We start from the raw sequence: 27,196 nt of genomic DNA on the forward strand, positions 1-27,196 counted from the left end.
AACATAATAATGCTTAAAACAGCAAAAGGGGTTCCCGCCCCAAATGGGTTAATTAGGCAGAACTAACACGGTAGCCCTCTATTGAATACTGCTAAGTCATGAGGCAAACTGTAATTGGCAATCACCTGTGGAATAAATAAATGTAGAAAGCGAAACGAAATATTTCAGTTGACCCATTAACCCGTTTAGACCTGACGTCGAAATTTAAAAAATGTCTTTTTAAAATGTATTTCTTTTTCTGAAAAACCTCATGTCAGTGAGTTAGTCAGTGGTTCTCAATTTTCCATGTGAAGGACCCCAAAAATTATATGTAATATGCCGCCGACCCCCATTTGAAAATCTGTTGTTCCAGGCAGGGACCCCCCAGAAGCAAAGATTCAGCCAGGCAGGGACCCCCCAGAAGCAAAGACCCCCAGAAACAAAGATTCAAGTTAAAAACTGAAACTCTGAAAGAATATATATATTCAAAGATTTGAGGCACATTTTCACGATTTTTTAAAAATAGCAGATCTACAAGCTCATAGCGCGGCGCCGCGCTATGAGCTTGTAGATCTGCTATTTTTTAACGGCTAAAGTACAACATAATGCTAGAAACACCAAAAGGGGTTCCCGCCCTGAATGGATTAAATGAGGTCAGGCATTAAAATTCTGAATCGGTCATAGATATGGCAGTTAAACAACCAACAGGCTGAGCAAGACATAGCTCACATACTGTAATTCAACCTGGAATACAGAATTCAAAAGTGCACCGCGACCACCAGTGGTAAACCAATTTACATATTCATACTGCTGTATAGGAATTAGGAATTATGCTAGCCTATTTCTGCGTGCTTTCTATTCACGAACTATTATGGTCGAAAACCACACCAATCTGGTAAACCACACCAATGTGTAGCTGCTGTATTATGATCCACTACTAGGAATGATGGTACAGTATTCCCCCTGACTCTTGCCACGGGACATAAACGCTCTTGTCAGCGGCACAATGAAGCTCCGAGCTTATTGTCTTATGGCACACGTGGGCTGCGAAGGAATGGAGACCGAAAAGGCATGGGAAATTACACAGGGAGCTCGTGCCCGAATGCATTGCTATTCTTGGCTCCTCTTTTGAGGCGGCATTGGAATGGAAAACCTTGAAAGCGAAAGGGAGAAGCGAAATAGCAAGTGCACTCCTCCACTCACTGGACCTTCTAATATAATGGATCATCATGGCCAAGAAAGCCATCTCAGCATAGATGCCATGCTTGGAGCTGTTCTTTTTTTTTCTTTTTTTTTTTTATGAAAGGGTCCGAGTGCTTTCATAACATGTCAGTTCTGGTGACATCACACACAGACATGCATGTTAAAGGTCAACCTATAAATGGTTCATATACTGTACAGCGAATTACATTTTACGGTGATTTTACTATACGTTATTGATTGATTGATTTGAAATATTTATTAACAGTTTGCAGAATTACAGTACAATTCAAGCACAACTCAATACAAAGACTGTTAACTGTGAGTGGACGACCCAATAAAGCATTACACTTGTTTACAAGAGGGTCCACCTTGTTCAATGCATCAAAACATTTAGAGATGTACAAATATACACTTCTATAAAGCCAATGAGCAGAACGGGAATTCATCATGAAGGAGGTAAAAAGGGAAAAGAAACATATACAGTGAGGGGAAAAGGGGGAGGGGGGTGCGATTCAGATTTTACGGGGGCCAGTTTCTAATTGCAGCCGTCCGTAGGTGCCCTTTGAGAGCTGTTGGTAGGGCGTTCCACATTTTGGTGGCATAGGAGCGAAAATAACTATACAGTATATTGGTCTTTGGGAAAGAGCAATAAGGACATCTTGTTGAATAGACAATGGACGAAAAGTGGCAGAGGAAGATGAGATAAGAATTATGATGGATGTTTGTGAGGCCAGTTTGGTGGGGTACACACAGTGGCGGGCGATACAACATGTCACTGTCACAATGTCAGAGACCAATGTTCTGAATGACGCCCCCCCCCCCCTTCCCCATGTCCTTCTGAGAGCGGACTGGTGGTGAGATGTAAGAAAGTACAACACATATAACCAGATGGTGAATGCCTTGAGGGGGCAAGATGATTAAAAAAAAGAAGTAAAAATATGCAGGTTTACAGGGGGTCCCCAGTAAAAGTAGTTAACCCCTTTTGACCTGAGATCAGATTCTACATCCTGACAGTTTTCTGAAAAAGCTAGGTTTCTATGTCAGTCGTTCTTCGATTTTTCAAAAATAGCAGACCTACAAGCTCATAGCGCGCCACTCGGTGGCATACTATGAGCTTGTAGATCTGCTGTTTTTCAATAGCTAACACCAAAAGGGCTTCCCGCCCAACATGGGTTAATATAGCATCACAATCATTTCGACCACCAACCACTTTATCAATGTTTGTTGGCTATTCAAAATTAGCAGATCTACAAGCTATCTGCTATTTTTTAAGATTCCAGAAAAATATTGAAAATGTTAGGAAAATATTGAATACTTAAGTATTAGCCGGACAAATTTCTTCTTTCTATTTGTTCGGCCCAATTGTTTTTTGTTTATTGTCATGATTTGTCAGGAGCCGAGTTGGCTTTGTCTGAGGCTTAAAGGTCTTTAAATAATTGGGCTACGTTCTGAAATGTCTACGGGAAAATGAATGGGACATTCTCCTCTGGTGCCCTTGTCATTCTGAAAGGGACTGCGACGCTCGATACACAGGCGTGACTTCACCGTCATTTATAGTGACCGACATCATCCAGTGGTAACAATACTCGGCCCAACTTGTGTGGCTGTACAAAATGTATCAAGGTGGACAGACAGGTAAAAGATGTACGGAGCCCCTGAGTGGCCATGGTAAGTAAAATAAATGATCTCGTCCGGACAAGATAATATCTCGTCCGGAACTAGATATTTTCTCGTCCGGACAAGATCATTATTTTCTCGTCCGGACGGACTGTAAGATAATTAATCTTTCTGACCATGGCCACTCGGAGGCTCCGTAAAGATGTGAGAAAAAAATGTGACGGACAATAATACAGTACAATATCAAGAGAGAACTCATTGTGTGATTTACACGTACAATATACAATTCATCCACACACATATATTATTCAACATGACACCTTAATAAATAAATAAATCTCGGGTTGAGGGAGCATATTTATGTAAAATTTCACACGCTTTGTATTTTAAAAAATCACACCTGTGTGAAGTGAGTGGTGCAACTCTGTGTGGGGGTCTCTGGAAGTTCCAGACCCACAGGACCAGAGCCAGGGTACCGGCCCGGTTCCAGAGAGCTGTCCGAAACGGTCGAGAAATGAGAGAGTTACCATGTGGGGGAAACGCGGCCGATTCCGGCGAGCTGCCCCACGTCCGAAACGGTTGAGAAATGACTGTGTGGCTCCCTCTACTGTACTGTACTGTCATTGTACTGTACTGGCACACCCGAAATCATCACAGTTAATATGTGCGTGTGTGTTTGTGTGTGTGTTAGGTTGCGCACAGGTGGTGAAAAACAGCCATGCTATTTTCGTGCTCAGACACACCCAGGCACCCAGCCACACTCGGCTCCGTAAGGGCACCACTCAATTTTTTTTTAATCTAGGCTTTCATTTAATCTGTGTGCCTCAATTGAGTTTAATGTAAAGATCCCAATAGCTTTCCCTTTTTGTAGTAAAATAATGTAAGGTCACCTCCTCTGGGTGGCAGTGTGACCTTTTCAATCCCCATGTATATGAGGCTGGCTGCAGAGCCATGGCCTCTGTCACTGTAAATGTCTTGCTATGGCATATTCCATGTTACCACTTACCATGTCTAATGGCTGCCTTGTGTTCAGCTATACAGTACGTATCTTTAAGTTGCGTTTGGTTTGTCCAACATAAATCATTCCACAGAGACATTTTTTCAACATATAAAAAAATATATCACCGAATAGTGTATGCAATTAATGCATTCACAAGAGCTGAATAAATGTTATTTTTTAAGTTAAGTTTTGCCATAACCATTTATTTTGCCATAAATCAGGTAGCTTTAAGGTACGGCCATGACAGCAAGGGTAGGAAAAAAAATATATAATATTAATCATATTCGGGTATTCGGTTTTCGGCCAACTGTTTCCTATATTCGGTATTCGGTTTCGGCCAAGAAGTTCCTTTTCGGTGCATCCCTTATGAAAATGTAAATGTTGTATTCCTGTCCTGTGTGTGGGTGATACAAGACTTGTGGTTGAAGTGTTCGAGCAGTGAGTGCATCTCCCACATGGACAGTTACCACACAACTCCTCTCTCAGCCGGTGCCAGGCCATTTATACATAGAAGTGACTCTAATACTCTTTCCTCTTGTAAAGCAAAACCTGGTGGCGATGACGCTGATGTTCTTTTCTTCCTTTTTTTTATTAGGATTACATTTGAGTATGTTACATGTTTGGTGATAATGTTCTTGATGAAATTAGGTGAGCTTGGAATGAGGTGTTATATTCTGACACAAAAGTAACTCTGTTAAGGCTCATTCATAGACTGGATTTTCGGTGGTGAGGTGACCACCGAACTACAACCTGACGTCACGAGCCGTGGTGAAGAGCAAACCACCGCCACCGCCCTTCTCTCTGTTTTTTACTCACCACCACTCAACGAGTTCCATTGGTGTAGTTTACCTTAAAGGGGAATACCACTAATTTTCAACATTGTACTATGTAATTTTCCTTTTTTTATTTTTTTATTATGTCATTAATATCATCGTCATCAAGATGTACTTCACCATGTTAATGATTTTTTTCAGACCATAGCAAAATGTTGAAAATGTGTGGAATTCCCCTTTAAAACCCTTTTTGTCCCAGGGATGAGGTCTGGTCACAAATGGAGTGTGTCTTGAGTGTACAGGGTTTGATGAGGTCTGGTCACAAATGGAGTGTGTCTTGAGTGTACAGGGTTTGATGAGGTCTGGTCACAAATGGAGTGTGTCTTGAGTGTACAGGGTTTGATCATGAGGTCAGATCAACATATGGAATGAATTCTGTATTGAAATGGGAGACAATATCAAATACCCTCTCTAGGCATCTACTACAGGCCAGCATGCTTTCTGGTTTCCGCTACTCTTTCAACATTTCTTGACATCCACCACCCTCTTCTATTATCGTCCAACATGTTCTCCATAGGCAAATAAACATAATATTTAGCAGCAGAAGCTGATCAAGTTGGCCAATGTTTTTTTTTCTCCATACTGCATACAATAAACAAATGATAACTGTAGTGGTGGTTTGGAGTTAGCAAGGATTGAAACTGGGCACAGAACTCTCTCTCTCTCACTCACACACAGAAACACACACACAGTCTCACTTAGTCATTATTTTCAAACATGCTCTTTCTCTCTCTCACGCACACGCACTGTAGAAATGCGTGCGCTCGCTCACAAACACCCAATTTCACACAATAAGCACACAAGTTTCCGAGACAGAAGCGTCTGCAACCCCGTCCCCCCACTCCCAACAGCCTCCCACAGACATCCTCTCAAACCTATCATTTTCTCGCTGCAGTGGAGAAAATGGTGACGTGCGCTGCTCATCGCTAGCACAGCTGAATTTTAAAAAGCTCCGCGCACGCCCACGCTCGATGCCACCACTGCAAGCACCATTATCATAAACTTGATGGTCTCTCTGAGTCTGTAGCCGTTCTCGCTGTGTGTCTGTGTTTATAATTCTTCTGGCGTAGTCATGCGAAGCCATTGTTTCTCCTGCAAAGCGTGGAATGCTCGGGACGGATTCTGATTGATAGTCAATAAAACCACAAGGTTGAATTATTATTTCATGCAGTTCACTGTGTGCGCCTTCCCACCTCCGCAGTTAGTATCTTAAGATCGAGCACAACATGATTTATCTTGGCTGATCATTGTTGCATGTGTAGGTGTGTGAAGTGGGTTCTAGCTTTATTTTACGTGCATATGTTTGCGGATTTACTGACTGTGTGTGTGTATGCTTATATGAGTGTGCTTATATGAGTGTGTGTGTGTGTGTGCTTATATGAGTGTGTGTGCTTATATGAGTGTGTGTGCATATGAGTTGTGTGTGTGTGTGTGTGTGTGTGTGTGTGCTTGTGTGTGTGTGTGTGTGTGTGTGTGTGTGTGTGTGTGCTTATGAGTGTGTGTGTGTGTGTGGGTGTGCGCTTACATGAGTGTGTGTGCTTATATGAGTGTGCGCGCTTATATGAGTGTGCGCGCTTATATGAGTGTGTGTGTTTGTGCACGCTTATGAATGTGTATGTGTGTGCGCTTATGAGTGTGTGTGCTTATGTGAGTGTTCATGCAGTGTATATGCTTGTAAATGTATTCTGGTACTTTTTCAGTCAGTCTGTGCATGTTATTGCAGTGGTTCTTAATTTACCCCTGGGGGTCTTGCATGGTTTCCTCCGCCATCTGTGTGTAAATGAGTGAATGCAATGCACACTGCAAATGGTTTTGGATAAAGTTTCTATGTAAATGCACGATTTAGCCATTTTCATGAATGCACCATTTAGTGTGTGTGTGTGTGTGTGTGTGTGTGTGTGTGTGTGTGTGTGTGTGTGTGTGTGTGTGTGTGTGTGTGTGTGTGTGTGTGTGTGTGTGTGTGTGTGTGTGTGTGTGTGTGTGTGTGTGTGTGTGTGTGTGTGTGTGTGTGCGCGCGTGCGCGGCTACATTCATTGGCGGGCATTGCACTTCCATTGTATGTAAATCAGGGGTGACTTGTTGTATGTTTTGCACCCTGCCCATCTGTCTGTCTGTCCGTCCATCCCAACCTCTGCCCCACATGTCACATGGCCCTGTTATAGCACCACCAGATGGCCTTTTTTGACGCTACTACAGATGTCTTTCCCCCAGAAATCAGGTGAATCGGTACCTCTATATTCTTGTAATCGAGGTGGACACTATTTGATTTTTCATATTCCATCCCGATTGGTTAAGCTTGACATCTAAAGTTTGCAGGTGTGGCCTGTTTTGAACAAAATGCCGCAAATCATGCACACATTCATTCACACACAGTAACATTGCCCTATTATACTGCCAGCCACCAGGAGGCAGAGTTTTGCAAAAACATATTATTACTCCTACAAATCTTGTCCAACATGCAAATCAGTACATTATCCTTATTATGATGACTCTGACGAAGACTGTGTAGGTCGAAACGTTAGTCGTTTTTTTTCTTGTACTAGCACCTATTAACCCATTTTGCGCGGGAACCCCTGTTGTAATGCTTTAGCTATTGAAAAATAGCAGATCTACAAGCCACCGAGTGGCGCGCTACGAGCTTGTAGGTCTGCTATTTTTTTGAAAAATCGAAGAACCACTGACATAGAAACATAGAAACATCAGAAAACTGTCAGGATGTAGAAGACATTTTTAGAATCTGATCTCAGGTCAAAATGAATTTAAAAAGGGCTTAAAATGTCCGTGCTCCTGTGTCCCCTCCTCCTCCTGCATCTGTTGTCCTGTGATGTACCGGACCAGCCCTTCCAGACTTGAGGCGTGTGGGTAGATTCCCTTTCTAAGGTTCTAAAGGATCTTTGTACATGTCTGGCAGGCATAGGGCTGGACAATGATTAACCGACTTTATGACTATATATCAAAACCGATATTTAGGATCAGTAAATGACTGATGTCGCATTCACAATTTCACACCAGAGTGCTTTACTGCGTATTGTCGGAAAATGCGCTTCGTCTGGCAGGTGTTAAGGCCGAAGTCTTATGTGGAGCAAACGATCACATTGTAGTTCGCCTAAAAAAGGGCGATAGGTTTCACTGTGTAGTAGTTTATGAATCAAACACATTGATGAAGTTCCCTGCTGCGGTTATACCGCGCAGTGTGAACGCAAACGCAGCAAATTCAAAATGCAAGAATGATCCAACTGCTCCGTCCGTTCGCATCCAGTCTACCGAAGTAGAGGTGAGAATACGACCTTAATCTTGCACATAAAATGATTGAGGAGCAGTTTCTTTCTTTCAAGCTTGTCATTTGGAGAGAGAGAGAGAGAGAGAGTTATGTTCAATGAGTCAATGCCCTTTGATTTGTCAATGAATGTCTTTTGTCTTATCATATGTATAAAGCAATTATCATCTGTCTTGATTATCATACAGTAGTGAGTGTATACATCCTCTCCTGTTGCCTGTTCATTCCTGTTGCCTTGATTGCCAGGATAATCAAAGTATTTTGTTTGCATGCGTGTGTGCGTGCGTGCCGTGCGTGCACTGGCATGCTACATAAGTCTGCCCACTTTTATTTGAGCTTTATTTAAACAGGGAAAACCCGGTGATACCCCAGATGTACTTTGCGGTGGTGCCCTATGTATAAGCAGGCTTGTATTAGGCTATTGGAAAAACACACACACACACACACAGGCCTCTACTTCAAACTCCTTTAACACATTTTTTATTTATTTACACTTTTAGGCATCCAATTTGAGTCATCCACTTGAGTCATTCTCACACCCATTCTAACACTGTCTGGGTCAATCTAGCTCCACTCGTACAGTACGACGGGGACACATCATGCAATCTGCCAGACAACAGCAGCCGTGGTTGGTGACTGTGTCCTCGTGCTAACCCCCACAGCACAATCTGTTAAGTCTTCTGTTCAGCACGAGGCTTATCTTTGTTTATAATGTGTTACTGATTGTGTGTTTTTTTAGCTCGTCTTCTCGTAAACATATTGCGCCTGTTGGGGCGGCTATTCAATTGGGTGGGTTCTCATGTGGGTATTGTTTCTTTTTTTTCTTAACATATCCATATCTAGCCTGTGGTTACTCATGGAGGATGTTTGGAGAAAGTATGATCTGACCTGTGAAAGTGATGTGAATGTCAGGGCCCCGAGGTAAGTATAGTAGTCATCGAGACGGAAGAAACCACTCCCTGTTGAGCCCACTGTGTGCACTTTCTCAAGTTTCATCCCAAGGCATAAGATGTGTCTGTCACTGTTGTGACAAGGGCACCTTACATTGGGGATTATTCTCTCCAATTCGTATGATGGATAAAACTCCCCTGATGAAAATCTAACAGAATCCATCAAGGAAGTCCCGGTCCAACAATGGCCTTATACTAGTCGGTAAGTTACAGTACAAATGGATCCTTTCATTCATTGAGAGTCGCAGGGTTTCCACTGCCCTCCTCTGGAAGTGACATGTACATTATGTGCAATTGGCCTCGGCAGAAGGAGCAAATGGGGTTGAATAACATCGGCTCTAATTGAAATCCACTAAAGCGGAGAAGGCAGAAAGATGGATAATCCAATTATGGGACTGTAATGAGTTTCCGTATAACTGTTTTTATACATTTTTTTTGTTGAATTAAATTCAAATATTTCCACATTGTTGTAATTCAGAGAAGCCTTGGAGAGATGTCTTAAAGCAGTTTTATATTAAGCAGAGTCTATAGTGCAAGATATGCAGTATTCACATCTCACTCCAAATTAAGTGAATATTTTCCTGTCAATGCAGAACTTGACATTATTGTGAAATTCTTCACTTTCATTCAACAGTGAATTAATTAATCTATTGATGATGGGCCATACAATTATAGAGGTATGTTGTTAGTGGAGTTTATAATTATGCTGGTGACTTTCAAAACTATTTTGAGTCTGCGGAAACTATTATACTGCTCATCATCACCTGGAATGTGTCGGGAGAGGGAAGAGGAAAGACAAAGTCATGGCAGAGCATTGTTGCCAAAACAACAAAGCTTTAGCCTTCACAGTGCCCTTCTCATACTCTTACATGACTCACACTCTTATCAGATTGTCCGTATCTTGACTTACGATCTCCATATTCATGCAGAGCAAGAATATATTCATGCAGAGCAAGAATATAAGCACCGACTTTGAGGAACCTCAAAACATGCCAATCCGGTTTTCTGAGAAACCCTGCCAACTCTACCCGCAAGATAGAGTTACAAGTCTGGGACGCAAGCGACGTGTGTGCAGCATTCTGCCGAGGGACAGAGGAGTAGAGCGGCTGAGAGAGAGAGGAGGGGAGCATATACAAGAGACGCTCTGTTACCTGTTCGCTTCACTGAAATCTAAGGACTGTCCACAGCTTGGTGGACCGTACCTTCATAATATAAAAGCAACAGGACCGTGGATTATAGCTCTAATCCTATCAGTGTCTGTTACTGTATGTAGGACCCTGCTGCTGACCACTCCTTCATAAGGGATTACCAAGAGGAAATGGCTCCCCGTGTGCGATGACATATGGCCCGTCCTGCTGGCTGCATCCTTCGTCTGTCCAGTAAGGAAAGAGCTTTTTGCCAGCGACTCCATTGTTGGGTCTCATTGGGTGGACCCAGCCTGTGGCCACAATGGGTCGCAGTTCACTACAAAGCCGCAGCCAGACTTTCTAAGCGATGCTGGACGGTATCAAAAGAGGACCGCATGCACAGACCATGTCTATCCCAAAGGGGAGAAAACAAAAACGTGAAGCACAGCGGGTTGTAGCAGGGCAGACCTCATAGTGTGTATTTGCTTTGAGTGGTTATGTTGTGAGCCATTGTGAGGTTGTTCTGTGGCCATAGCTGGACTATGTGGCAGTGCTTTGGCGGCCGCAGGCGCACAAAACACCACCGTATCCAGTGGAGTGAAGAGGACGGCTTGCTGGGCGAAGAGTCACAGCTGGTGATTCTGAATCCCTGCTTCCTAGACGCAGGTAAATATGAACAGACGTGGCTGTCGGGATTCTCACGTCCTTGTTGATAACATTTTGATATAGGAGTCAAAGCGAGATCCTTTTTTACAGTATGCAATAAGTGTATCCTCACTAAAGCATCGCACTTTAGTTTGAATGTGCCAGTGGCACAGGTGTCTTATTGAAGTAACGCAGCAGGTACACAGGTGTCTTATTGAAGTAATCAGCAGCACACAGGTGTCTTATTGAAGTAACCAGCAGCACAAGTCAGGTGGCCGCTTGGGAATGGAAGGTTCCAAGTTTAATACCCAGCTCCCCCTGGGTTAGTGTCCAAGTTTCCTTCGAGCAAGACTCTGAACGCCCAACTGCTCCAGATGAGCATGCTGGTGCTTAGCATGGTTTCCTTCATTGCTGTTGTGTGACGCACATCGAGAAGGGATTTGGATAAAGACACTATATAATTGCAGCATTTACTGCTTGCTCTAGTATGCTTTGCTCTGTATGTCAGAATGTGTACTGTACCATACTTTACAGGTTGAATATAATAATATGATACATCATTCTAAAGGTTGTGTTTTTTTATATGCAGTATATATACACACCAGTTACCTGGTATGATGGACAACATGCACCAAAGAAAATGCATGCAATGTTAAACTTTTTCTCAAATGGTATCACATATTTGAATTGACGTACAGTATTAATCCTTCAGCCAGGGAAAACTTGTTTGCGGCATGCGCACGCTTATCCGACACACCAAAAGTCTCATCATGGTCCGACATGCGTCGCGTCGTGCTTGCGGTTAGTTAGGGTTTGGGGTAGGGTGTCGGAAAGTCCGTTTTTGGCTAGGTGCTTTGCTTGAATAATTGAACTTAACCCATTTTAGGCGGGAACCCCTTTTGGTGTTTTAAACATTATGTTATAATTTAGCTATTGAGAAAAAGCAGATCTACAAGCTCACGCTACGAGCTTGTAGGTCTGCTATTTTAGAAAAATCGTGAAAATGTGGCACAAATCTTTGAATATATATTTCAGAGCAAACATTTTTAACTAAAATATTGGCTTCTGTGTGGTCCCTGGAACTACAAATTTTGAGATGGCGGTCCGTGGCCCAATAGAGATAATTCTGGGGGTCCTTGACATGAAAAAGGTTGAGCACCACTGACATAGAAACATAGGTTTTTCAGAAATAAATTAGCATTTTGAAGCCTTTTTTTATCGACCCCAGTACAAAATGGGTTAATACTGCCTCATATGACCATGTCGCTTGATTAATACATCACTGAAAATCTGTTCTTTATGGGAAAGTGACACAGTCAAACAGTGGAAAATATAGAATTTGGCCTTGGACAATGTATGGAGAACAAAAGTAACCCTTGTTGTTCTGATAATTCCTATACTTGAAGGTGTTTACAAGAAAATAGGGCTGGGCTATATGACATCACATCAATCACCATTATTTCAAACCTTTGCCTTTATTACGATTAATGAACAATACACAAAATAATATATAGCACACATTGCAACACGTTGTCGTTGAGCCTGTAGCTTTTCAGCTTTTTTGCATGCCACCATACTAGTATCAGCAGCTAGTGCAGACCATCTCACAGCTAGGCTACAGATGTAAACTTTTAGTTTGTATCTTTGGCAGCCTATAGGCTATAGGGCATGTGCATTTGTAAGCCCCTCACAACAAACTTATGCCAACCAACTTACTTTCCAAAAGGAAAGCCAAGCAGTTAGCGAGGTGTGTGTGTGTGCGTGTTGTTCTCTTTCTCACCACATGGGGGGGCAGTGCATTAGTCTTGTATCCGTTGACATTGGGTGCTGTGATTCTGTGAAGATCAGAATGTAAAATCTGGCTTGACCGTATTGGTCTCTGGGGTGTTCTGTGTGGCCGTTGCTTTATGACTCAGACTTCACTGACCAATTTCACGCTTGAATTTTTCCTCAAACATAATATTCAGAATAGCCCACTTCAATGACCTCAGAACCCGGATTCTGTAATCATGCCGAGGTTGTAAATGTAACTGTACACATCTACTAGTTTGCCAGATTTTGTCTCCCGTAATTAACAGTATAGGCCTATTGCAAATAAACAAAAAGTAAATCAATTGGAACTTAAATGCAAACGGCCATTCTGCCATGCTGTGAGGATGTTCCCCTGTTGTTCACATCAAGTTAAGTTCACATCATCCTATAGTGATTTGTAACCCTTTTTATAATTAGTGAAAGGCAAGCACTTCCTTTCAGTCTTGCTGTATGTCTGCCTTCAGCGGACCCTGGGATTTAATCCTTTTGAAGCGCCTGCTAAATTCTGGATGCAGGATATGACTCCATCACAGATCACACACTCTCTCTCTCTATCTCTCTCTCTCTTCCTCTTCCTCAGCTTTTTGTGTTTGCCTCTCTGAATGTAGATGATAGCAGCAAGGAGGAGGTGACCCAGTTAGGGCGAGAAAGAGAGCCCATGTGGTCAAAAACAAAGTCCTCTTTTAAGACGTTTTCTTATTTTTCTTTGAGTGGTGCACCCACTCCAAGGAACAGCAATGTCCGTGTCCGCCTATGTGTTGTTCACCTATGTATGTGTTGGTTAATGAGCACCAGTATGAGTACCAGTAGGGGCGCTGTTGTGCCAGAGAGAGAGAGAGAGAGACAGTGCTGCACTGTTGCCTTCTAATGAGAGAGAGAGAGAGAGAGGGAGAGAGGGGAGTTGCACCACTCGGTTCACACAGGTGTGATTTATTTTTATTTTTATTCAGGATCCTAAGCTTTGTCGATTAGAGCAGTGGGTGATCTGTTCACTCTTTTCTCCTCCAGCTCATGTTCACTCTTGTCTGCTTGAGAGTCTCTAGGGGGGCGGGCAGTCATAGCTCAGGAGAGCTTAAGAGGGTGTGTTTAAATGCCCATGGGATCCACTCCTTGTTTTCCATCTGTCCCGGGGGCTGGGAAGCAGCTGAAAAGTTCAAACGGAGACACCCTCCTCCACACTCCACACAACCCAGAGCTCCCAGATTAAGAGGTTCGTCTGCACCGCCAGCAACGAGGATCACACACCGTTTGCAACTTGTCAAAGAGCAGCGGATAGTTTCACTTTATTTTTGTATTTTTATGTATATTGTTATATGAATTGCAGTCTTCATTAGGTATGGCAGACATGGCCGAGTTTGTTCCAAAGCAAACACAGGGGAAACTCCTATGTTCATTTGTTTGCACGGGGAACAGGTAGAAAGAAAGCGTGCGGAGATGGCGAGCCTCATCGCGACGCCTGTGTGCTGAGTGAGAAGAGGAACCCAGGGGAACGCAGGTGGCAACGGAGGCTTTGCAACAGACCTGTTTTGAAGTTCTTTTCTTTTCTTCTTTCTCGAGCCAAAGGTGAAGGATTATATGCCCGGTGGTTTGGCCTTGAGCCTGGAAATAATGACGGGCTTCACGACTGGAACCGAGCTGCTCTGCGAGCGTCTGACTGAGCATGTACTGTATACCGTTACTGTACGGTGTGAATGAGTTCATGAGCGTTGAAGTGCCATGCTATTACTTGGTAGTGGAATGGTGGATGCTACCCCGAGGGCTACGACTATTGGCCAGCAGCAGCATCCAGGGAAAACCGTCTACCACGTCTCCGTGGTCCTGAACGGGACACACGGCGGCGATGAGCTGGCACCGGAGCTAGGGATGGGCCGCCTCGCCTGCGCCCTGGCAGACCGCCGCCCGCCGCCGAGAGGAACGTTAGCCGAGGAGGAGGCCATGCCTGCTGCCGCGGAGGACATCAGGCCCGGGCTGAGCAGGGCAGCACGACAGGAGCTCGCCATGTGGCCCTCTCTGAGCCGTGCGGGCAGACCGGGCAGGGCACGGGAGGATGTGGTGGTGGAGGAGAATGAGGAGGAGGAGGAGGAGGAGGAGGGGACCAAAATGAGGATATACCGGTTTCTCCAACAGCCCTCCAAGAACTCTGTCCCTGACTCTTCGGAGGCAGGCGGGGGCATAGCGGAGGCTGCTGGAAAGGGTCCTCGGGCCCAGCAGCAGTGCTGCCCGGCATGGGGCCCCGCCGTCGTCGGCGAGCACGGCTCTGCGTCGGGACATGGCTCTCTGCCCCGAGTCGTGCTGCGCAAGCCTCGCCTGGACGAAGCGCTGCGCGGCAGGAGGGCGTTGAGCATGTGCGGAGACCCCGCGAGGCAGTGGCAAGGCTCACAGACTGATGAACAGGAGAGGCCGTCGTCGTCTCTCCGGAGGCCCAGGAGCGTATGCATGCTGGCGGGCCCTGTCGTCGGAGCCCAGTCGGAGCCAGGGGCCCGGGGGGAGGCCTCCAGGAGGGCCGGCGGCGTCCCGGATGCCAACCACAAATACAGGAGCAGGAAGGCCGAGTTGAGGGCCGTGGACGGCCTTAAGCCACTGTTGCCTCAGCGGCCTCCTCCTGACCCCGGAGACGTGGTTCACAGGCCCCCCCAGAGGAGCTGGAAGGCCAGACCTGTCAGTATGACCGTGTTGGAGCTGAGAAAGAGGGTGTCCGAGGACGAGACGGAGAGCCGCGGGTTACTCAAAGGGGGGTTCCGCTGGAGGCTCTTTGGCAAGGACAAACAAGACCGGGACAAGGAAAGTGACGCCAGCAACGTCCCCAAGCCCAGTAAATCTGATTCCCCCAAAAGGACCCTTAGCTCTTTACGGCGGAGCCTCAGTCTCCGTATCAGGAGGACTCGACCTCGGGAGAGAATCCCTGAGATGTCTGGAGGGAACTCTGAACTCTGCTCCAAGGCTCGGAACTCTGTGGCGGAGATTTCCTTACCCTCGCAGCCCTTCTCCTACCTTACGGGGAAAACCCTTCCGCCTGCCTGTGAGCGGACGGGGGACGGGGGCATTCAATACATTCAGTATCACAGCAGGGGGGCGGTTAAGGTCATGGAGGTGCCCCTCTGCCCACCTAAATTGTCACCCAAACTGGCACAGGAAGAGCCCAGTGTGTGGCAGCTCATAGCCAACCGCTTCAGGAGGAAAGAACAGCCGTCCGGTGGTAAAAGTGGATCCCAGCAGCCACAAAACAGAGACACTGTTGGCAAATCTCCCCTGACTACGAGTAAAAAGACACAGTCAGTTGCCATAGAAACGCTTGCAGGCATTGCCTTCAACAAAGGTCAAGGTAAGCCTTGTAAGATTGATGAATTTATTTCCCAGGACTCAACAGACCATGTGTAGCCCCCGTGTAGCCCCCTCAACCAGTCTGGCCAAACTAAAAGTGCACTTCTGGAGCCAAAACATAGAAGTGCACTTTTTAGAGGAAAGGGCTAAATTAAAAACACATGGAGGAATTGTATGTTTGGATGGCGCTCAAAAAGACGCCTGGTTTGAGAGTTTGAGCTTCTATTTTGGGAATTTCCTTTTCATTTCTCTTGGGCCTTTCATTTTGAGTTGAACTTTTTTGTTCATTCACATAAATTATTTTTTTCATCTAAAGCTTTGGAATGAAAAGTGAAATTGTTTATGAAAACTCCTTAATGTGGCTGTACATTGGTTTCTATGTGGGGTTGTTAGTATGCTACTCAGGCATAGGGATAAACAGCTTGGTAATACAGTATTTTTGCTTTGTAGGTCAAGGCTAAAACCGGCAGTATTAAAGCTGTAATGGGGATGCGTTTGGCAGCCCAGCAGGGCTAAATTAAGAGGGCTTACATACGATAATGACGGGGACAAGAGGGAAGACTTAAGTACTATGTTTAAAGGTTAACTGTGACAGTTGTGTGTGTGTGTGTGTGTGTGTTCAGTTGCCTGGAGTACAAGGCAGAGAGTAGCAAATATTTGTCGTGATCTGAATTGATAGCTTTGATTTGCCCTTTTTTCCGTGAAACTGTGTGATTTGTAACTTTACACAAAGGCCCTAATGACGCGTTTCTTTCACAGTAGTGTGGGGGTCTGTGTTTTCACACTGAAATTTCAATCTCACTAGTTGGGACATTTTACCTATGGAGGTGATATCTCATGCCAAAACTAAGTTCTTTAGACTTTCTTGTATTTGTATTTTCACATGACATGTTGCCAAGGACAGCAGGCCTTTTGTATTTGGAGTGGATATTTGCCCATGTGTTCCACTGTAGTCACTCAGTCAGGCATCAGGAATGTAGGCGTGCCGCTCGGCCTGAGTAAAGCTAGGTGTTCAGTGCCCAGGGCGGGCCTTGTTGCCTGTTGCTACCTGCCTAAGTGTTTGACAACCAACCCAGCTCCAAAATTAATCTGCACACAGCTCAGAAAAGCCTAGCCCTCTGGTGCAATACGGTTAGCATGCATGAGCGAACGCACACAAACACAGTGGTACAGTTTCTGAAAGGGATGGCACAGCATGCACATTATTATTCCAAGCTTATAAACACTTTAAAAAGTTAAAGTGTAAAAAAAAAAAGTATTCGTCTTTTTTCTTTCTTTTTTTGAGAGTAGTCGACTACCAGCAGTTCTGAGGTGTTGACTGTGTCCCCACCCCCACCTGTATGAACAAAGCCATTCTTGTCAGGTCTGTGTGGATAAATGGGGCGATCAGTGAACCATGTGGTCAGATGTGGGCTCTTTGCGCTGGAGAAGGGGGTGGTCGTGGTCGGTCATGAAGCATGTGAGAGTCAGCAGTCCCCAAAATACCCGAGGCTCATTCAGTGCCATTCGACTACATGTTGGGAAATGATACAGCACACATAGGACTACTTTCACCCAGTAGTAATTCCCAAGCTAAATATAACTGTCTGATGGGTTAGCTTGATCAGGCAGGTTAAAATGGTTCACTGATTCTATCCTCTCTTGAGTTATTCAATGTAAATACCGGTAAATCATAATCATTCATTTAAATTCAAATTTTTGTATGTATTAATTTATTACGCTCTGTCACATGGAATACACATTTCAAATCTCTTGTCGGCCCATTTTAGTTGGAGGAAAAAACGTGTGTTTGCTTGTTTAACTGGCAACAGCCGGTTTCCCTTTGTTGTTGAGGCAACTTCATTGCAGTTGATTGTTTACCATCGTAGCACACACACTGTGTCACTCTCAGATTAATTGGGAGAAACAACGGTGACAGTTTGAATGCATTTCCACTTGCTGCTAGAGAAGTGCAAGATGCTCAAGAGTGATTGAGAGAGTTAGTTTTTTGTGGAAATGGTAGAGAACTTTGTTATTCATTATTTAATATTATTAAACAACTTATTATTAAACAACTTATTTGACCATCTGTCATTGTAGATATTGGATAGGGTGAGTTTTGTCTTAACCCACTGCCCGCCAGAATTAATTAACTCATTTAGGCCTGACGTCAAAATTTATAAAATGTCTAAAATCCTGACAGTTTTCTGTCAGGATTTGCGCCACATTTTCACGATTTTTTTCAAAAATAGCAGACCTACAAGCAGTGGCGGCCTTATATATGTTTCAATCGTTTCAATTGAAACGGGCCTCGAGCCTCCCCCATTCTTTTTTGTAAAAAATAAATGGTAGTAGTAGCATAGTGTGTTGTTTGGTTGTAATTGTTCCCACTTCCCAGTGTGTTCACTCACTGCACTAGCAGCTCTGACAGTTGGGATTGCATCATTGTAGCCTATAGCCTATGCTGCCTTTCAGTTATACCTTAAAGTAAAAAAATGTTTAATCAAGCAAGCTGCTTTTGTGTATTTTCTACTGTATGCTGTTTATGCTTTGAAGTCCGATAATACATACTGACAAAAAAAATAAAAAAATAATAATAATTATGAATTATTAAAATGATGACGTCATGAACGGGGCCTCCCGATCCTTAAGGCTGCCCCTGCCTACAAGCTCGTAGTGCGCCACTCGGTGGCGCGCTATGAGCTTGTAAATCTGCTAAATTATAACAACTAGTCCTTACCCGTTCTGAATATATGAACAGCAAATGATGTTCAGTGTGGGTAATGTGTTGTAATAGATCACATTACTGATAGGGGGGAACGGGGAATTGTTTACAGATGGTCTTGGGAAGTTAGGTTGGGCACAAAAGTAGGCTAATTAGTAGGCTACTGTAGTTTCTTTTGCAAGAAAATGCTGCAGTACAATCATAAGTATACCATTGATAGCTTGGTATTGTGGCTGCTTTGGAGAGGTTATCCTTTAAGATGAATAATCAGTTGGATAAATATGATTTGAAGTGGAACGTGTTCCTCAGTCATGTTGCAGGTCCTTTGGTGTGATCCATGGTCAGGCAATGCCCTTTTGCTTGTTTATTGTATTAATATACATAGTCCTTACCCGTTGTATGGACTATTGCCCCCCATAAATATATTTAATTGCTCTTCATTTTAACTTGTATAATATATTTGTGTCTTTTTTGTGTGAATAGAAACAGCACTATAACATGAAAATATTTGTATAAATGCATGGTAGGGAAATGTTTTCATGGCAAGGACTGTAAAATGTACACTTATTAGCCCACAGACCCCCATTTGAAAAGTATGAAAGACCCCAGTTTGACATGCAGCACAGAAAGTATGGGCTGTCGCACAGGTATTCCCAAATGTACAGTGTGGGTAATGTGATGTAATATATCATATTATTGATATATGTATTTTGAGGAAGAATTGCTTTAATATAGACTTGTTCACTGGAAATGGAAAAACAGTACATCATAGTCATACATAGAACTGAAAGTCTCAAACAGTCATTGTCATGTTAGTAGTGTAGTAATTGCATTTATGGGGGGGGGGGTACTGCGCCCTGGGTTGGATTATAATTTCATATAAATGGGTGATGTAAAAACAATATCTGTACAGTAAATACGACAGTTGCGTCGGTAAAAAGTAGCCTAGCTGGATTGTGGGAGCGTGCAGATTTATTTTGGCATGGAGAGATGTGTGCTAATAGTGTGGCTCGGTCGGAGATAGACCACGGACAAATAAACGGGTTTTTATTCACTAATAAATTCATTATTAATCTTATTGGAAAAATGGCTTCGTTAAGACCTCCATATTATTATGGTCAATGCCTGTGTGAAAAGTGGGAGCGATTGGTGCAGGCAATGAGGAGATAAGTGTTTCTGACAGACAGACAGACAGACAGACAGACAGACAGACATTCGCTCGTTTATAGTATGATGTTTAAAACACAAAAAGGGGTTCCCGCCCAAAATGGGTTAATCTATTTATCGCGCATTTTTCACTTTCAACCCTTATTTTGAAGAGCCAAATATCTGTAATCGGATGTTACGATGACAATGCTGTGTGTGGTGTCTTGACTGGTTGTTCTCTCCCCCGGTGCAGAAAAAACCAGACCGTGAGTATCACAGAGCCTGCTATCGGCCGTTAAAAAAACTTTGTTTTCACCTGAAACGACATTCATTCTGCCGATTTGGAGATACAGGCCATTGAAAGGAGCACATAGAGTGCAAGTGGATGCTCGCGCATCTTCAAAATGGCCACTGTCCCACTTTAAACTGTTATGCTAACGAGAGACGGCTACCGATGCGATCCGATCAAAACATGGATTAAAGAATATAAAGCCTGGAAGGAAAACGTAGTCTACACTGTTGGCGGGCTGCCAGACAAAAGTCATTCTACGCTTTCTTACGTTTCTGGCGGGCTTCGTGTTCTGGACCACTGGCATGTCCAGCTTTAGAGAAGGCAGGAAATAGAGCACCGAAGTCCTGATGTAACTCGCTTTGATTCCCCTGGTTCGCGGAAGTAATTACTCTATGGAGAATAACATGGGGTGATCTTAATATCGTCTACTATAAGCGTTGTGGTCCAAAAATAAACAAGCTGTCTCTGCGTTATTGTCGGGAGGTGTCTCTGTATCGTTTGCAACAGTCAGTCAGTCACTCATATATGATACAGTCTGCTTCTAGCGAAAATGTAACTAATTCAGTAGCAGTAACATTAGCATTTTATCTCAGTCAGTTGATTCTTCATATCCATATGAGTGAAGTGGCCGGGATGACATGTTTATTGACAGTTCTTATATGAGGCGATCTAAAATCCCCCTATGGGGATTATAATGCAAATAAAAAGTACATGAACCTGTGTATTTGTGCCCTCTACCGATATTGACGTCAGACTTCGGTGCTCTATATCCTGCTGCTACTTCCTTCAGTGGAGAAGCTTTTCAAACGTCACGTTTTTAAAAGCTTTGGCTTTGCACAGCGAGTACTTTAAAACAAATGTTTTAGTTCATTATTTAGGGTGTGAGTAAAGCATGGATTTAAGGGGAAGATTGCCTTGGGAATTCAAGACCTCTCCAAATCCAATTAGCAAACCTTGGGTTAAATAAGAATTCTGATGGTTGTCCGATTTGTCTACCAGACGTGATCAATAGCAGAAAACAAAAGATTAGGGCCCTTAAAGTCAGATAGCCAATCCTGATTGAAATGGATTGGCTCGGCGTGGAGCAATTGTGTTTGCTGCTTATCTCCTAGACTCTCAGAGATTTCTCCCCAGGACCTAGAGAGAAAAGACATTTCCTGTTTGCGGGAGTTTGACAGATTTGTGATAAGAGCTCTGGAGTCGTTAGCTCTGTACACGGCTTCGTGGAGGGCGGCGCACACATGATAGGGAGTGTGATTATGTCCAAAAGATGCACACAGTGTACATACATGTACGGTAAGTATACCCTCGGCCTGAGAGGGAATGTCGGTGGGCAGTGAGCGGTGTGGGTTTGCAAAATGAGAGCTGTAGAAAATACTTATTGCCAGCTAAATTCTCACCCTGTAATTTGCTGCCGACGGGGAAAGCTTGGTTAGAAAGCGTGGTCGGAGACAGACTGGGAGTTTCGACCTCAAGGTTGTCCTCTCTCATTCCACAACCGCTGCACACTCGCATGCACGTCTAATGCGCACATGCTTTGACGGATATACATAAACGGCACACACACAGTTTCTGCTTTTGTTGCATTTCCCTTTCTCATGAAATTAAGTAAGGCGGTTAATTATGCATCCGTGCTCTCAGATTTGGATCTGAACGGACGCAAGCGTTGGAGTGGAAAGGATATCACAAACGGGGCCGCAGCAATACAGTTCTTTCTTCCCCTCCGTGATGACAAAGACACCTCTGTGAGCGCCGGTGATGCTGAGGTCTTTGTGTCCACTGCTGTTCTCCTGCACGGAGCCACGCACAGTTTGTGTGAGGATCATATGCTCGTATAGTTACAGAATGATGTAACAAAACGGATGAATCCAGTTAGTATATTATGGGCCTGAATTGGACTGGACTGGACTGGGGATCTTCCCCGACATGAGCATTTCTTATTTAGCGTTGAACTAAAGGATATTTGTCACATCACTGGTGAAGAGATTTTTTAAATCACTTATATATATATATAATAAAAAAAATATCAGAGAGGAGGCACAGTTGTTAGGCCCCTTTTGTTTTTGGTCGAAAGCTTATCTCTCTCTCTCTCTCTTTCTCTCCCTCCCTCTTTCGTGTTTCCTGTCCCCGAGGCAAAAGATGAGTGGATATGTTATTGTCATAATAATGAAATGTCCTGGTACAGAGACGCAATGCCCCGGCATTGGCCAACAACATCACAGAGTCCCATTTGTGTGATGGCCCGTGATGACCTCTGATTTCTCTCTGTGTGTGTGTGTGTGTGTGTGTGTGTGTGTGTGTGTGTGTGTGTGTGTGTGTGTGTGTGTGTGTGTGTGTGTGTGTGTGTGTGTGTGTGTGTGTGTGTGTGTGTGTGTGTGTGTGTGTGTGTGTGTGTGTGTGTGTGTGTGTGTGTGTGTGTGTGTGTGTGTGTGTGTGTGTGAACTGAGACTGAGAACAATGGTAGTTATTGTGTAGGCTCTTGTGTGGTTGTTATTATTATTTTCACTGATGGTTTATTGTTACAGGTATTATCGTGTACCAGTTTTTTTGCTCAGTCTTCCTGTTTGCCAAAATATTTCCATAAAAATAAATCTCTTAAAACGTGTTGGAAAAATAAAGCTTTGGAAAAAACGGGAATTGTGAGCCGAGCGAATGGCGATTTGTTGTGCTTTTATATGCATTCACACACTCGCAGAGGTAAAGAAAATGTGTGTCTTCACTCGTGTGCCAACTTGTTGCAGTGTCAAACTGTTACCGAGAGAGCTTAGCCTAATGGCAAGCTGATGGAAGCCACTCTGCCGTTCTAAGCGGAGAATGGTGAAAGGCACTGTTGGAGATGAGCATTTATTATGCACTCAAAATGAGAGAGGATAAGCAGCGGTCTCGGCACCGCAAGGCAGGCTTGAAGGCCTTATTGTTGAGTGTTGAATGGGGGCAGGAGGACACACATTTCCTTGCCTTAAAGTTGGTGTAAGCAGGCAATATGTTTCTACTGCGTTGCTGAACTTGCATACCTGCTGGATCGCTCTGTGCCAAACGTAGGCCAGTATTACTTTTTTAAATGTAATCGTATAATCAAAGACAACATTTTAAGTACTAAAGGGCTGGAGAGATGCATCATGGGAGACCCCTGTTGCTGAACAAACACTATAGGAATGATTACTAGTATATAGAGAGCTTTAACTTTACAGAACCGTATCACTTACACCACCTTCAAAATTATTATACTTCTACACTGTAAATTACTCTGGGTTACAAATCGATAACATTTGGTTCCTACCTATGAATTATTTAGTAGGGGACCCCATGTTGAGAACCACTGCTTTATTATTGCACTTTTTTTGTATATTTTTTTGTGGCTTTTACCTTATTTTATATTTTTTATGGAGGCTGGCTGACAGATATAGTAAAAAGTATTTTGACACTATCTCAGAGTTAAATTGAGACTCCATTGAGTTTTATGGGGGTTGGAGCTAAAGTGACGCTCCAAGTGGATCATGTAATGAATCTTTCGGTTTTTCATGTTCATAGAGGGAATGTTTATACTATTATATTTATGATTATTATCACCAGATGAACACTATGGGAAACCATTGTTGTGGCAACAAGCAGGATGTTACTTGTTACTGTAATAATGCTTCTTTGGCGCTTTAGTCAGCCACGTCCACATTTTTTGCTAAGCTACCTGTGACTATCTGTGTTGGGCATGTGCATGTTGCACTGTTATGATGTAGACAGAAGGGATCCAACCTGGCTTTTGCACCTTTCGGTGTCTGCTCCCCACCGCCATGAGCCATGCTACCTGACGGTGGGAAGGATATGAACCAAAACGAGAAGGAAGTTTTGCTTTTTTAGTCAAATAGTTATTATGACATGATGTGCCTGCTATGCATCACTAAGAGGAAATTGCAGTCGGGGGGGGGGGAATGGGTGTTGCCATTTGTGGTTTTGGTTCTGAGAAGCTTCTGTGTCGGTCTGTTAAATGTCGTCGATTATCTCGTCAAACTCTAAAGTGTTCAGGTTAAGCCAGGCCTCATAATCATGGATACTTTCAAATTATATTGAGCATTACCTTCAGGTTGCCCGATGCCTCACAGAACTACATTCCTAACTAGCCTTTTATTTAGAATGTTGCTCTAGGAGAGTTTTAATGCACACTTTTATATCTTATGTAGGTTATATATTGAACAATGTAGACTCTTCACGACATCACGTCCAAAGCCTCTCCATGTTTAAATGGATATTGACTTTCAATTTGCTCACTGCAACTGAAACCTCAGAAACATGAAATGAGGTGGGACATAAACACACATATATTTGGTTAAATATGGTTTGTCTTTCTCCATTTGTCTTTTAGACTCTTTCGTCAACAGCCAGGAGTGGACATTGAGTCGATCGGTGCCAGAGCTGAAAGTGGTAAGTCAATTATCCACTTATAACCTATGCTTCGTTCACCAGGGGTCCCCCAGGGGTCGATTGTTGGTCCTGGCCTTTTCTTTCTCCTTTAAAAAAAAAGAACTCTAAACCAAATCTCTTCTGCAAAAAAGCCGATCTACAATCTATATATCTGCTACAATCTATAGATCTAAATAGCTGTTATTTTTGTCGAATGTTTGGCCGATTTTTGGCTAAATGTAGGGCAGAAGCGTTCACACGGTGGTTTTTCTCTTTGTTTTTCATGTCAAATTCACACAGATATGAGCTTAACAATAAGCTCATGCTACATCTGACATACATCTGACATCAGCTTTATGTAAATTTCCCTGGGAATGCATTTTGAACGAAGAAAGATTGTCTGGAATTTTCCCTGGCACAGAGTGCGTGATTATTAATGAGATGCGTTGGCATGGAGATGCAGTGTGGCTTGCAGAGGGACTCGTGTGATGAGTGACAGCTTTGGACTAGACACTAGACCATACATGGGCAACTGCGGCCCCCACCTTCACTTAATGCTTATTTACTTTTTATTTTTTAATGATTTTTATATACATTTTCAAACCATTGTCAAGTATCTAATGTAATCGTGGGCGCTACACTTGCTCTGCCAACCTAGGGGTTACCAGCGGACTGACCTCATGCTTCCTTCTATGCATGAGGAGTCCAAGCTGCTTCTTTTCACCTGACAGGGCGGGAGTTTCCCCCGGCCGGACGTAACGCAGGGAAGGAACACGTTATTCCGACCAGTTCCTTTCCCCTCCTTCAGGCGCCCCGGCTGGCCAGGGGGAGGCAGTTTAGAGACCAGGATTACTGCATGTTTTTTGTGAGGGTACCTACCCTAGGGGACACGCGGAGAACATGCAAACTCCACACAGAAAGGCCCTTTCACCAAACCCACCTCGGGTATGGGCACTGATGACGCGGAGGAGATAAGCGCCACAGCGTCACAGCCCACAGCGTCCCCAGTGGGAATCGAACCCAGGACCTTCTAGCTGTGAGGCCGACTACCGACTGTGCCACCGTGCCTCCTCCTAATATCAGAATATTGATATTAGTGATTTCAGCTGTTACAATTCCCAGCATGACCCACTTTAATTAGTAGCTTAATGACTAGTATTAAAATGGTAGTGTCTTTCGTATGTCCAATGTATTTGTATTAAGTCCATAGGCCTATTATTAGTTCATATTATTAGTTCAAATTAAATAAAAAAAGGTAATTTTCAGGATTTCAATTCTAAAATACCAAAAAATAATTCCGGATTTCAATTCAAATATAGCAAAAAATAGCAGATCTATAAGCTCAAAACGCGCCGCACAGCTCAAAACACGTGGCAGTGTGCCGCGTTTTTAGCTTGTAGATCGGCTGTTTTTTGCTATGACGGAAATATGCAACGTGGCCCCTCTGGAGTGAGTGTGGAAACATAGTGGCCCTCTCCATCGTCAAAGTTGCCCACCCCTGGACTAGACTGGTCTTGTGAGTTAGATCCTGTCTGTCAGTGTTGCGCACACAACCACCGCCGCCAATGTCCCCTCACACGATTGAATGCCTTCCCTCCACTGACACAAAAGAAAAACTACCTAGCTCTGAAACCACACGTGCTGGTGGTTCATGTAGTATTGTTTTGTGTCGGAAGGATCAGTGTTGTGGCACACTGTATAAAACTTGAATGGGCCACTGGTTCAAGAGGACAATAAGTCATTTCCGTGAAATGTACGCATTCAGTGCGTAGGCACCTTTTTGTTATTATTCTTCCGACACTATCTCTGTAGTTTCTTTTACGAAACTGCAGTATGGTAGAGTTTCATGGAAAACTACAGAGAAATTAAACTCACAACCATTGGCCAAAGGGTGGCGCTATAGCACTCAATTGAAAATGCTAACATTGAACAGGTATAACTCATGCCCTGTTTGAGTTTAACTTCAATACACACGCATTTTTAAGATATCTTTTTTGTGGCTTTCGCCTTTTATTTTTATAGAGGGATAGACATACAGTAGGCTGACAGGAAATGGGGAGAGAGATTGGGGGGTGACACGCAGTAAAGGCCGTCGGGATCGGGAGTCGAACCCGCGGCACACTGCCAGACTGAATTACCAGCCAAGGTGTCCAGACGGCTACGCCAGCCGCCCGGGCCCATAACGAACAGCTTTAACCTCTGACTTTGACGCAATCTGCACCAAACTTTCTACACAAGCTTTCGGACCAATATCTAAAAAATTAATGTTGTGGAAAAGTTTAGCCCCTAACCCCTGGAAAGCCCCCTGGAAAATGTAGCCCCTAACTACATAAATGCAGTCACAGTTTTACGTAGGTAGGGGTCATTCCAATTTCTATAGCAATCATTTGACAATGCTAACTTTGAACAGGCATATATAAGTCATGCCTCGTTTGGCCTACAGAAATGGGCTTATGTGTAAAAGTTTGTACGTGACAATATGAAGCCTCCATGTGCCAATAAACAGTTTAATAAAGAGGCCACGATTACCCAGGACCCATCAGTATGCTGCTCAGCCGTTTCCAATGCTGATTTTTTTTTTTACCGCACAGGTTTCATTCTCTCCATCACAGCTTGGGTCTAGCAGTAGTTCAAGACATAAGCCATATTATAATGACCAAATCTGCTCACTTGCTCACTTCACACTCTGTCCTCCAGCTTAACCGGGAAATAGCTCGTGTCCCAAATGGTAATAATGCTTTTGGAGAAGCCGAGACCAGAGATCGAGTGGGCTCTCCATGCCACTTGGAGCGTCGGGCAGCGAGTGAACATCAAGTGTATCGGCATTCAGCCCTTTCCCGCACCGCTCGGCGGAAGTGTTGGCTGCCTATCTGTTCTTAATTGGATGGACCGTCT

General features: G+C 43.8%; 1 protein-coding gene across 2 annotated transcripts in view; it reads left to right on the top strand.

Moving 5' to 3' along the window:
- The window catches only part of agap3 (ArfGAP with GTPase domain, ankyrin repeat and PH domain 3), a 163,082-nt gene that overhangs the window by 54,328 nt on the left and 81,558 nt on the right, over positions 1-27,196 (top strand). For both annotated transcript variants that reach the window (XM_083782403.1, XM_083782404.1), the window contains exon 2: positions 24,264-24,322. In XM_083782403.1, the coding sequence (XP_083638529.1) occupies positions 24,264-24,322 (59 nt within the window). The remainder of the gene's footprint in view (positions 1-24,263; positions 24,323-27,196) is intronic.

Source organism: Protomyctophum parallelum (genome assembly GCF_964188405.1).
Source record: "Protomyctophum parallelum genome assembly, chromosome: 14".
Classification (NCBI taxonomy): domain Eukaryota; kingdom Metazoa; phylum Chordata; class Actinopteri; order Myctophiformes; family Myctophidae; genus Protomyctophum; species Protomyctophum parallelum.